This window comes from Hevea brasiliensis, chromosome 1, assembly GCF_030052815.1.
Source record: "Hevea brasiliensis isolate MT/VB/25A 57/8 chromosome 1, ASM3005281v1, whole genome shotgun sequence".
Classification (NCBI taxonomy): domain Eukaryota; kingdom Viridiplantae; phylum Streptophyta; class Magnoliopsida; order Malpighiales; family Euphorbiaceae; genus Hevea; species Hevea brasiliensis.
In genome coordinates, this window is record NC_079493.1 from 72,145,085 (window position 1) to 72,157,554 (window position 12,470).

The 12,470-nt window shown below is 34.5% G+C and overlaps 1 protein-coding gene across 3 annotated transcripts; it reads right to left on the reverse strand.

Moving 5' to 3' along the window:
* Positions 1–6,472: 6,472 nt before the first annotated feature.
* On the reverse strand, positions 6,473–8,909 carry LOC110654820 (uncharacterized). 3 transcript variants are annotated; one of them, XM_021810940.2, is made up of 2 exons: positions 7,163–8,909; positions 6,473–6,898 (listed from the first exon to the last, which is right to left on the reverse strand). In XM_021810940.2, exon 1 carries the CDS (start codon positions 8,739–8,741, stop codon positions 7,179–7,181), a length of 1,563 nt encoding a protein of 520 aa, XP_021666632.2. In that variant the 5' UTR covers positions 8,742–8,909; the 3' UTR covers positions 6,473–6,898; positions 7,163–7,178. The 3 variants fall into 3 exon arrangements, with proteins under 3 accessions (XP_021666632.2, XP_021666633.2, XP_021666634.2); XM_021810941.2 differs by lacking the exon at positions 6,473–6,898 and having other exon boundaries at positions 6,982–8,367; positions 8,633–8,909; XM_021810942.2 differs by lacking the exon at positions 6,473–6,898 and having other exon boundaries at positions 6,982–8,367; positions 8,525–8,672.
* Positions 8,910–12,470: the final 3,561 nt, after the last annotated feature.

Genomic DNA, 12,470 nt, shown 5'->3' on the forward strand with positions numbered 1-12,470 from the left:
TCAAAAAACATGGAATTCAAAGGGTTTGTGCAGGGTCATCCAATTACTATCATGATTGACAGTGGTTCTTCTCATAATTTTATTGCTTCTCAATTGGTTTCTTTGCTTCAGTTGCCAATTGACTCTACACCTAAATTTGGGGTGAAATTGGCAGATGGGCATCGCATTTGTAGAAATCTTCAAATCTAGTTGAATGGTATTCACGTTAGGATAGATTGTTTCTTTTTTTCTCTTGGGGGCATTGATATCATTCTCAGCATGGAATGGTTACAAACCCTTAATGTCAATATCAACTAGCCCAACATGCCAATGAATTTTCGCCATTTGGGTAACTGGGTTACTCTTTCTGATGATCCAGCTCTTACTAAGGCTTCTGTCTCTATTTCATCTTTATCTAAATTACATGATATTTATTACTATGCTTTGTATGGGAATTATCTGCATCTAATATTGCTATGTTTGATTAGGCCCTATCTTCTATTCAACAATAGGAACTCCGGGCCCTTCTCACTTATTATCAGTCTCTATTTGAAGAAACCACGACTCTTCAACCTTTTAGAGATACTGATCACAATATTCCTTTAATGCCTAGTTCGAGTTTAGTCAATGTGAGGCCTTATCCATATGGTCACAATCTGAAGGATGAAATTGAAAATAGGTGAATCAAATGTTGGCAGATAGAATCATTCATCCCAGTTCAAGCCCATTTTCTAGTATGATTTTGTTGGTTCAAAAGGACTGTAGTTGGAGATTCTGTGTTGACTATCGTGTTATCAACAAGGTGACTATTCTAGATAATTACCCCATCGCAATTATTCAGGAAATGCTTGATGAATTACATGGTGCAAAATTTTTTTCCAAGATAAATTTGCGTTCAGGTTATCACCAAATTCGTGTGAAAGATGCCGATGTTCCTAAAACTGCTTTCCATACTCACTCCAGCCACTATCAATTCTTGGACATGCCGTTTGGGTTAACCAATGCCCTAACAACATTTCAAACTTGTTTCGGCCATATCTTTGCAAATTTTGTGCCCTTACTTGGCAAGACCATCTCAGTCATCTCCAAGTGATTTTGGAGTTATTACAGAGCAGTCAATTCAAAGCAAATAAGAAGAGCTTGCTTGGCCAACTCCAACTTGAATACTTGGGTCATCTCATTTTTTAGGATGGAGTCACCATGGACCCAAGAAAAATTAGTCCTATCTTGTGACGGCCTCGACCTAAGTCCGTCAAAGTCATTTATGGATTTTTAGAGCTTACCGATTATTACCGACATTTCATAAAGGATTATGGCAAGATCGTTTCTCCTCTCACCCAGCTTCTTTGCAAAGACCACCAGCAAACTTTTTCATGGCCTCTGGCAGCACAACAAGCTTGTGAAAGTCTCCAATGGGCGATTATTTCCACACCAGAATTGGCAATGCCCAATTTCTCTAAACTATTTGTTGTGCACTGCGGAAGTGTGTAAACTGCAAAGAAATAAAGTAAAAACAAAAAACACCAATATTTACGTTGTTCACCCTCTCAACATAGGGTTATATCCATGGGCATGAAATCTTCCACTATCAACAATAATAAATCATCATTACAAATTCAAAGCTATACTACCCATTAACCCAATTACACCTAAGAGAACCCATATAACATTAAACTGCTCATAGTAAATATATTAGTTAGTTTCTCTCAGTCTCCTCTAGACATAATCAGATATATTTACTATTATAACACTACACCACAAAGGGTGTATTCAACTATATGGGCAAAAGCCCTCTCATAAATGGACAAGAATCCCTTCCTCTTGAATTCTATGTCCTTACTCTACCTAAGACCGAAGCCTCTCTCCACTGCAATGGGCAAAATCCCCTCATCAATGAACAGAGCCAAATCCACAGCAATTGACAAAGCCCCTCTCTACAATGGGCAATAGCCTCACTCCATGAGCTGAAAGTCATTCTCTTTAATGGACAAAAGCTAAATAATATTTTCCATCATTCTCCTATTTATAGTGTTAATTCCCTGAATCCTTATCTGATTAGGAGTCCCACTCAATTTAGGAATAACACTAAAACAAAAGTTGTACTTTATATAAGAAATATTCCTCTATCTGATTGAGGAATATTTATCCTACTCAAATTAGGAAAAGGTCTTTTCAAATCTTACTAGGATTTTGAGTCATAATTCTAGCAATCTCCACCTTGATTCAAAATCCATCAACCATTGCATACCTCAAATTCTTGGGTGCCTTCAATCATTACATCTCTATGCTTAAGCTTGAACCCTTCAAATCATTAATCTCTTAAATCTTCATCTTGGATGTAACATGCTTCTTTCTTCAAAAAATCTTCACATTATCAACTTTTTTAATTTTGCATTAGGAGCTCCACCTTAAATTCAATTCTCCACCATCACCATTGTTGCATGTGCGACTTTCCACATCTCGCGATAACTCTACTTTCAACCAAACTCACCAAGATCATTCCATGCTCTGATACCAATTTATTATGCACTGCGGAAGCGTGTAAACTGTAAAAAAATAAAGCAAATATATAAAACACCAATATTTACATGGTTCACCCTCTCAACATAGCGTTACATCCATGAACATGCCATCTTCCACTATCAACAATAATAAATCATCATTGCAAGCTCAAAACTATACTACCCATCAACCCAATTACACCCAAGAGAACTCATATAACATTAAACTGCTCATAGTAAATATATTAGTTCCTCTCAGTCTCCTTTAGACATAACTTGATATATTTACTATTACAACACTACACCACAAAGGGTGTCTTCAACTATATGGGCAAGAGCCCTCCCATCAATGGACAAAAATCCCTTGCTCTTAAATTCTATGTCCTTACTCTACCTTAGACCGAAGCCTCTCTCCACTGCAATGAGCAAAATCCCCTCATCAATAGGCAGAGCCAAATCCGCAGCAATTGGCAAGGCCCCTCTCTACAATGAACGACAGCCTCACTTCATAAGCTGAAAGCCATTCTCTTCAATGGGCAAAAGCCAAATAACATTTTCTATTATTCTCCTATTTATAGTGTTAATTCCTTCAATCCTTATCTGATTAGAAGTCCCACTCAATTTAGGAATAACACTAAAATAAGAGTTCTACTTTATGTAAGAAATATTCCTCTATCCTATTGAGTAATATTTATCCTACTCAAATTAGAAAAATGTCTCTTCAAATATTACTAAAATTTTGAATCATAATTCTAACACCATTTATAGTGGAATGTGATGCTTCGAGCAAAGGTCTTGGGGCAGTCCTCATGCAAGAACAGCGACTTATAGCTTACTACAGCAAAGCTTTATCAAAATGCTCCTTGTCTAAATCTGTTTATGAGAAAGAGCTGATGGCTCTGGTTCTTGCCATCATCAATGGTGTCCATATTTGATGGGATGAAAGTTTATTGTTCAGACAAACCACCATAGTTTACGACATTTACTTAATCAATTAATTGCCTCTCAAATGAGCAGCAATGGATAGCCAAGTTATTGGGTTATGAATCCGATATTGTCTATAAGCCAAGGACTATGAATCAAGCTGCTGATGCTCAATCCCGTTGTTATGATGATATGGAATATTCAGTAATTTCTCGACCTTATTGGACTGATTTTAAGAAATTGGAAGGGGAACTTTTATTGGATCCTTTTTGAAAGTAGATTATTCAGGTTCTTATGCAAGGTAGCACTCATCCTCATTTTGTATTAGTCCAGAATCGCTTATTCAACAAAGCTCATTTGGTCATTCCCGCTGATTCAAAATGGATTCCACATCTGCTTGAGAAATTTCATGCTACGCCAATAGGTGGTCATTCCGAGGCATTTCGCACATATAAACGCCTTGTTGCCAGTCTATATTGGAAGGACATGGTGTGAAGTGTTCAACATTTTGTTGCTGAATGTTCCGTATCTCAATGACATAAGTATCAAACTCTTAGTCTTGGAGGGTTGCTGCAGCCATTGTCCCTTCCTCACTCATTAGATTTCATTACTAGGTTGTCTAGCTCCAATGGCTTCAATTGCATCTTGGTTGTCACTGATCGCTCATTTAAATATGGACATTTTTTTGGGATTAAAACATCCTTTCACAACCAGAACAGTTGCTATTATATTTGCTAAAGAAATTGTGCGCCTCCATGGCATGCCTCTTTCTATGGTTAATGATCGAGATCCCATTTTCCTCAATCATTTTTTACAAGAGCTCTTTTATCTCCAGGGTACTAAGTTGGTGTATAAGCATAGTATACCACCCTAAATCTGATAGGCAAACAAAGGTTTTAAATCGTACCTTGTAAACATACTTGTTGTGTTTCTCTTCTAAACAACCCAAGCATTGGAGCAAATGGTTGAGTTGGGCTGAGTACTGGTATAAGACTAGTTTTCATACCACTGCTAGTCGAACGCCATTTGAAACTAGATATGGGAGGCCTCCTCCAACCTTGTGTCGGTTTTTAACAGGAAAAATCAAGGTTTAAGTAGTTGCTAACAAATTGGCTGATAAGGATGAGATTTTATGCCACCTGCAATGTAATTTGCAGCATGCTCAACAGAACATGACTAAGGCAGCAAACAAGCATCGACGTGATGTTCAATTTGATGTTGGTAATTCAGTGTTTCTTAAATTCAGTCCATATTGTCAACTCTCTATTTCCAATCGAATCAATTCAAAGCTTGCTGCTCATTTTATGGGCCTTTTCTTAATTTGTTCGGTCGTCTATCATCTCCAATTACCTCAGGGTGGTTGCATCCACTCGTTTTTTCATGTCTCTCAGCTCAAAAAAGCTTTGGGACCTATTGTTGTGGTTTTGCCACTACCTACGGATATGGCAGCTCATCAGAACACGTTTGACGCTGAGGAAGTGCTTCAATGAAGTTCTATTTCTCATTAGGACACTTTGATTCCTTGGGTTCTCATCAAATGGAAATTTTCGCAATCAATTTCCTCATTTTCGCCTTTTGGACAAGGCTTTGCTTGAAGGGGTGGCTATTGATACAGAGAAAATTTTGATTAATGGGCCTGAACCTTTAAGAGTGTATTCTAGAAGAGTGAGGAATGAAGCTAGCAATGTAGAAAAGTTTCCAGAGGCATCTAATGCAAAAAGGCATGGAAATACAACTAGGAAGGAGTAACGGTAACCGATGAGTAGGCAATACTTAGGGTATTATAAATAGAGTATTAGAATAAGGGTAAAGAGCAGAGAAGTTATTTATTTGTTTTCTATCAGCTGTGCTTGATACAGTGGGTATTTCCCCTAGTGTTTTCCTTCTTTGGTCATTGTATCGCTGTTTAGTTGGGATATTTTGGTACTGAATATTGTAATTGCTTATTTGATCCACAGAAATACAAGTCTATTCTCTCCCATTTATGAAATCTCTCTGTGTCAGCTTCTTTACTCACATCTTCTTTTCTTGGAATCGAGATTTCTTTCTATTGTTCTTCTTTTTTCTTTCTTGAATTTCTTTTTCTTTCTTGAAATTCTTGAAAATCCAAAGAAAATATCAGGAATTATATCATTCTACCTCTCAATTTCTCTCTTTGTTTCTCTCTAGTCATCTTCCAAAGGCTTCCTTTAGAATAAACCATTTGCAATAAAAGAATGCAATTGAATCCTCACACAATCATGTTTGATATTTATTTCTTTTAAAATGATTTTTTTTTTAATTAAAAAGAATTGAATTCTTTCATTCCAAACACCTGTAAAATTCTAGTTTCCAAGTTTCCAAATAGGGGGTAAGTCTCTACTCTTCCATTTCTTTCTCCAATCTTTCTTTTTTCAAAAACTATTCTGCTTATTCTCTTTTCACTAATTCTTCCTCAATTTTCCTGGGAATAAATATTTCCCTATCTTTTTTTTTTCTTCTCCTATTCTGGTGTCACAACGATCAGGGTGTTTAGGAGATACTATCATAGCCTTTCTTCAAGTCAGTCATGAAAGTACAATCTTTGAAATAAAAGCTTCTTAATGGAGTGCTTGAAATTATCGGCAGAAAATTAAAAAGACAGGAAGAGTTGATGGAATAAAAATTGAAAAAATTTTAGAAGTTATTTCAAGAGAAAGTAGAAAAGTTGGAGGAATCGATTCAAGGTATGCAAAACAAGATCTATGGAATTAAGCAGTCTTGGAGTACTCGCAATATGTTGGGATTACCAATTCAAGAGGGGAAGGCCAAGGATCTTGATAAGAGAAATGGGCACAATCTTGAACAGAAATTGGACAAGGAAATGATTTCTGACATCTAGAAAACAATTTCAAAAACATTTTGCTATTCAGATATCTACTGGCACTTGCCTAAGCCATTCAAGAATAATTTTGTATGACTATTTGCAACAAAGATCATCTGTATCAAAACTCATAACAAGTTTTTATTAACCACAAGAATAGAATTTTAACTAGTTGACCTTCCAATGCATAAAAGATTAAGGGGTTAAAAAAGGGGGCAAAATTTCTCAAATTGAATGCATGGTTGAATTCATGAAAATCAATATTGGAATAACAGTGCTTTCCCTGGTGTACCCTTAACAGAAAACTAAAAACTCATGATCCTTACCCTCTTACAAATTAGCCCATAAATTGTAAAATAAATATTCAAACTAAAAATGATTCAACCCAAACTTAACAATGACTAAATCAGTAAGCAAACCTTGCTCCTCTTTCAAGACTGCAAAACGGCCCAACACAAAAAGATGTACAATTTTTTAAATCAAGTAAGTGGAAATAGCTGTTAAAATCTTTTTTGCATGGTTGCATTGTAACATGTACCTATTATGGCAGGAAACTGCATAACAGTGCAGAGAATTTGGAAGAAGGCACTGTCGCTATGGTGTTTATCAAATATGTACTTCCAATAGATAAGACCACTAATTTTTTAGATGCCTGCCCAGAAAACCAAAAGCACAAACCTCAAGCTAAAACCTATGTATAGAAATAAAAAAGAAACACAGATACAACATTCAACAGAAGTTTGAAATAAGAGACAAAATTAAAATTAATTTTTGACACAATTACATATTTTATACTTATATATTTTCTCTTTTTGTATATAAGTTGTATTCATCACCAATCATAATGAAAGCACAGAATTGTTCTAACTTCAAAGACAAGAAAAAGAATGCAAGTTTCGCAATATTTTTCAACTACCTGTTGATGAGTGCCCCTAAGATTTGTCTCCAGACATGTCACTTGAACAAGCAGAAGCGTGCATAACAAAAGGATGAGCCTGCAGTGAAGCACTAGAGATCCTTATTGATTCCTTGGAACAGCTCAGGATTAGTCCAACTGCCAAAGCCTGAGTTTCATGGAGTGAACCTTCACAAAAGCAATTGGACCTACCATCTGGAATTGATCTCTGGTTTAACTTTCTCCTAGTATACTTTATCAAATATCTGTCAAAATTTCCATGGAATCTTTCATCTGCAAGTGTTCTCCTAGTATACTTAAACAAATATCGATCAAGCCCTCCATGGTGTTTTACATGTGGAGGTGTTCTCCTACTACACTTTGTCAAACATCGATCAGGCTCTCCATGGTGTTTTTCATCTGCAGGTTTTCTCCTAGTATACTTAAACAAATATCGATCAGGCTTTCCATGGCGTTTTTCTTCTGCATTTTTTCTCCTAGTATACTTGAATAAATATCGATCAGCCTCCCCATGGTATCTTTCATCTGCAGGAGCTCTCCTATTGTACTTTACCAAGTATCCAGCAGGCTTTCCATTGTATCTTTCATCTGCAGGCACCACTGGCCCATTCCCCTTCCCACATGATTGAGACTCAGAGTTCATCACTCTATCCGAACAGCTTCCTTCTCCCTCCTTGAGCCGCACTTCAACATTAGAATTTTTAGCATTTTGTCTAATCCAAGCATCATCAATTCCATTAGATTCCAAATAATCCATATTTATTGAAGAACCATAACCTGAAACCCTAACACAAACGGAAGGGTCAGAAACACTTTTACCAGAACTATCCAATGATTTACGAACGGCCAAGCAACAGGAATTGACAGAGCACAAATTCCTTAAAATCCTGGGTGAGCTATTAATTGCTCGATGCAACTGCAAAGCCAACTCTACATCATCAATGCCAGTAGCAGGAATGCCAGTAGCAGGAATGCCATTATCATCTCCGGCAGTCATGGAATCCGAAGCACTGGTAGCCAACTCAGCCGCCCTTCTTGCAGCTAAAGCCTTCTCCACAGCCAACTCTCTAGCCTTAGCAGCGGCCTCAATCTTCCTGTGCACAGCAGAATTGGCATCCCCAACCCCATCCTCAGGCAACATATTCCGGCCATCCCCAAAACCCAAAACCGCAGAATTCTTCCTCTTGCTAGGCCTAAAAGATGCCCTTTTGGCAGCAAGGGATTTGGGGACCCAACAATCGACGCAAACGGAAAAATTAGAAGAAGAAAAAGAGCAAGGAGCAACACTGGCATAATCAAAGAAGCAAGATTTGTGTATAATGCGTTTACATTCACAACAATGAAAGCAATTATCAGACGAACCTTTGAAACAGTAAGAACAAAGTTGGGAGGACTCGACGCGAGCAAAGCAAATTTTACAGAGGAGGACAATACGCCATTCACTGTATAGGGTTTGGAGTCTGTTCTTACCGGTGCAAGAATCGAATCGAAAGCCGCAAGAGTGGCATTCCGACAAGTTGGGCAAATCTCTCGTCTTCTTCTTCTTCTTGCTATTTTCTTGCTCTTGTTGGAATTCCATTTCTGTGCCAAACCCTGGCCAGAGAATGGTGTTTAGATTTAGGGTTTTCAAAATAGGGATTTCTTGATTGAGAATTGTGATATTCAGTACTTAGAACGTCACGAGCTCAATAGAGGCTGGCTGCCTGCCAACCCGTCTGCCAGGCAGGATATTTCTTCTTCTTTTTTTTTTTTTGTTATAATTATATGTTAGCTATTATAAAATTAACAGAACCTTTATCGAGCAGATTGTATTCCACGTGGCGTTGTATTAACACGTGGTATTGTTGGTGGTTTAGGTTGATACATGCTATTATCTTGCATGATATTGTCGTAAAATATTGCCTATAGCATTAGCATACCAAGTTTTTAGTTTAGTTCTTTTTTACTTTTTTCGTCTATATAATAAAATTTTAATATTTAAAATAATAAAAATAATTATATAATTGAATCAATTTTAAAATTAATATTGTTATTATATTTTTATTATTTTTAATAAAAAAAATTTATTAAAAAATTTAAGAAATAAAAAATAATAAAAAATATAAAATAATATTTAATTAATAAAAATAAAATACATAAAAAATAATTATATTTTTAAGCAATGTTCCTATTATATTATTATATTTTTATTATTTTTATTATGAAATTTTTATTGAAAATTTTGAGATAAAAAATTAATAAATAATATGAAATAATATTTAATTAATAAAATAAATATATAAAACATAAAATATAAAATAATTAATAAAAAATAAAGATATTATTTAATCTCTATATATTAAAATTAAAAAATATGTGTAAATTAAGATTATTTATATATTAAAATTATTAATAGCCACATGCATTAACACGGGCAATTCTTTAGTTTTATCATACAGACAATCTAAAATGATAATTACTATAGAGTTAAATGAAACCCTATTTATAGCATATAAATTATACATAAGAGACAACATTAAATGCGATAAATACATTAAAACTAAATCTCCTTATGACAGTGCATTCACAATTGATTTAGAGAAATTGAATTACAATTTTAACCTTATGTTACATGCTTTAAGCGTTTGGCCATCTTGTTTTTTTTTTCCTTTTCATAGCCAATTCTGTTGTATTTGATGTGATCTTCCTTCATGTGTTTACTTTACTTTTTTACCGATGGCTATCCTTCAAAACGACAATGTTTTCTATTTATTTTTATCTGCTTTCCTTTTGTATCCCTACCATTCTCTAGGTTTGCTCTCTCTCAAGGATACAATCAAAGATATGGGTGGATCTTTTACTTGATATGCATGTAACACCCACCACTTTTCAATATCAAAATCCCTGTTATTAATGGGAATTTCTCGTGAAAACTTAGGGTTCACGTACCAAGGAAATAGTTATAGGTTCATATGTGTGCTATGATGTGTTAAAGATGCATATAAGAATAAATATGTTTTTGTTTGTGTAACACCCCTCACCCATCTATAAGGTAGCCGAACAAGGCGTGCTACATTCGGTGCTGAAGCGCCCTGTACTGTCTTGTCGTGTACAATGTTAATTTAATTATCTATTTAATTATATTTTCTTATGCATAGAAATTTTTTTTTTATCACATCTTATTTTTATAGAGACCCAGACAGAGTCTCTTCTATTTTAAATTAGTGCATGGTGGGTTTTACTGATACCTGTTAAAACAATTTATATCATTTCGTCTATTCATTTATCATATCATTTCTCATGCTCATATCAATTTCAAGAAAATAAATTACATTTCATTCGCATAAAGTTTACATATACAATAATTTACAATTTATATATAATCCAAAATTATTTACATCATTTAATTATATACAATACCAAAATGCAAAATATAATATATACATGAGCCCTACCAAAATGACTGATGAGGTGACAACCCACACTATAGCAGATCTGGTCCAAGTCCCGTCACTACTGTTGCTGCTCTCCAGTACCTACGTGTGGTAAGAACCAACGCGCTAAGCATAACGCTTAGTGGTGCATAAATAAGGAAAAAAAAAACTAAACAATTTAAAATAATTATTTCACATATAACCTTATAAATAAATATCAATTTTCATGTATTCAAAATCTTTTACATGTTTTCTAGAACTTTGGAAGTCTAATAGGGATCTTTTCGGTGCATATATCTTATATTCAGTCTTATAAAATTCATATTAATAATTTTCTCATGTACTTATTTATATTTAAGATTTATTGCTTTTATCTATGCCCAAATAACCAATGACAGACTATAAAGACTGGATACACAGGAGTATACTAGTCAGACATTCGTATGTCTACCCAGCATACAATGGTCATATCAGACATAAGGCCAACAAGCAGGCATAAGCCAGTAATAATGAAAATTGGCACTATGGCCATCGAGCAGGTATAAAGCCAGTAGAACAATCATCTTAAATATATATTGTCTGTCAATGATTATCCCTGTGGGCAGTACTACAATATGTAGTCCCTAATTGGTATACCAATCGATCCAAGCTATATAAATGAGTCTAGGTGTACTTTGGGCAAAATAATGTTATTTCATACCTATAGTTTCATTAATTCATGTCATTTTTATACTTAACAAAGTATTCTATTTTATTTCATATCATATGCTAAGTTATTTTATGAACCTTTCTCAAGATCCAAAAATAAGCAATTTCTAGAGTCTATCTTTGTCTAATTAATTAGTCATGTTATAGTGATTTTTAGGCCTAAGGTTCTTCATAGAAGTTGTTACCCTATGTCTTATAGTCACTCAGAAATTTTTATTACAACTTTTGACGTTTTGTAGAATTAATTATGGCCAAATCACTGGCCTGGACTCATGTATCCTATTTTACCAGGATTCATGTTCAGGTCAGAAACTTTGACTCCCATTTTAGGGTTCTTATGTTCATAATTTGATGAACAAGTCTAAAACAAAGCTGGAGCCCTATTTCTTAGGGTTCCAGATCAGTATGGCTTATCCTAGTTAGAGCTTCCTAGTGGGAGATATGGCTAAATGAGTGTTTTGGGGTCAAATGATATGTAACACCCCTCACCCGATTACAGTGTAGCCGAGCAAAGTGTGCTACATTCGGTGCTGGAGCACCCTATCTTACTTACTTTATTCCTTTAATCATTTTCAAGTTATTATCTTTTAATATTAATTATTTTTCGACGGAGACACTAACAGAGTTTCCCCTATTTTATTAACGTTTGACGTATTTCACTATTCATCTGTTTGAAATTTTCAATAATATTTTAAAAAAAAATCTCATCTATAATTCTCATAATCATCTCATCATTTCATGCATCATCATTTCTGATAGTGTCCATACATTTCGATTCTTATTCATTACCATGCATATTCATTCATGCTCATTTCATATATCAAAAATTTTAAATTTCCATTAATTACATAATTTACAATTTACATAATACACAAATTAATTACAATTTCATAATTTATATTTAAACATGATAACTAATTATAAATACATAAAATAACTTTTGTGAGCCCTATCTACATGCATTGCTGAGGAGGTGACAACTTGAATACTTTTGATACTTCTGTAGATCTGGACTCCAAAAATCTCAGTCAAAGTACCAGCATGAGGAAATAAATCCATTGCGCTAAGCATTACTGCTTAGTGGTGCAATAATATAATAAGAAATAACGTATACAAATAAAGATAGAAACAAAACATAATTCGAATAATTAAGATTTATTTATACTTCACATGCGGTTTCTAAAATT

Coding starts and splice junctions, on each gene's coding strand:
- LOC110654820 (XM_021810940.2), bottom strand. CDS start 8,741: ATGGAATTCCAACAAGAGCAAGAAAATAGCAAGAAGAAGAAGAAGACG.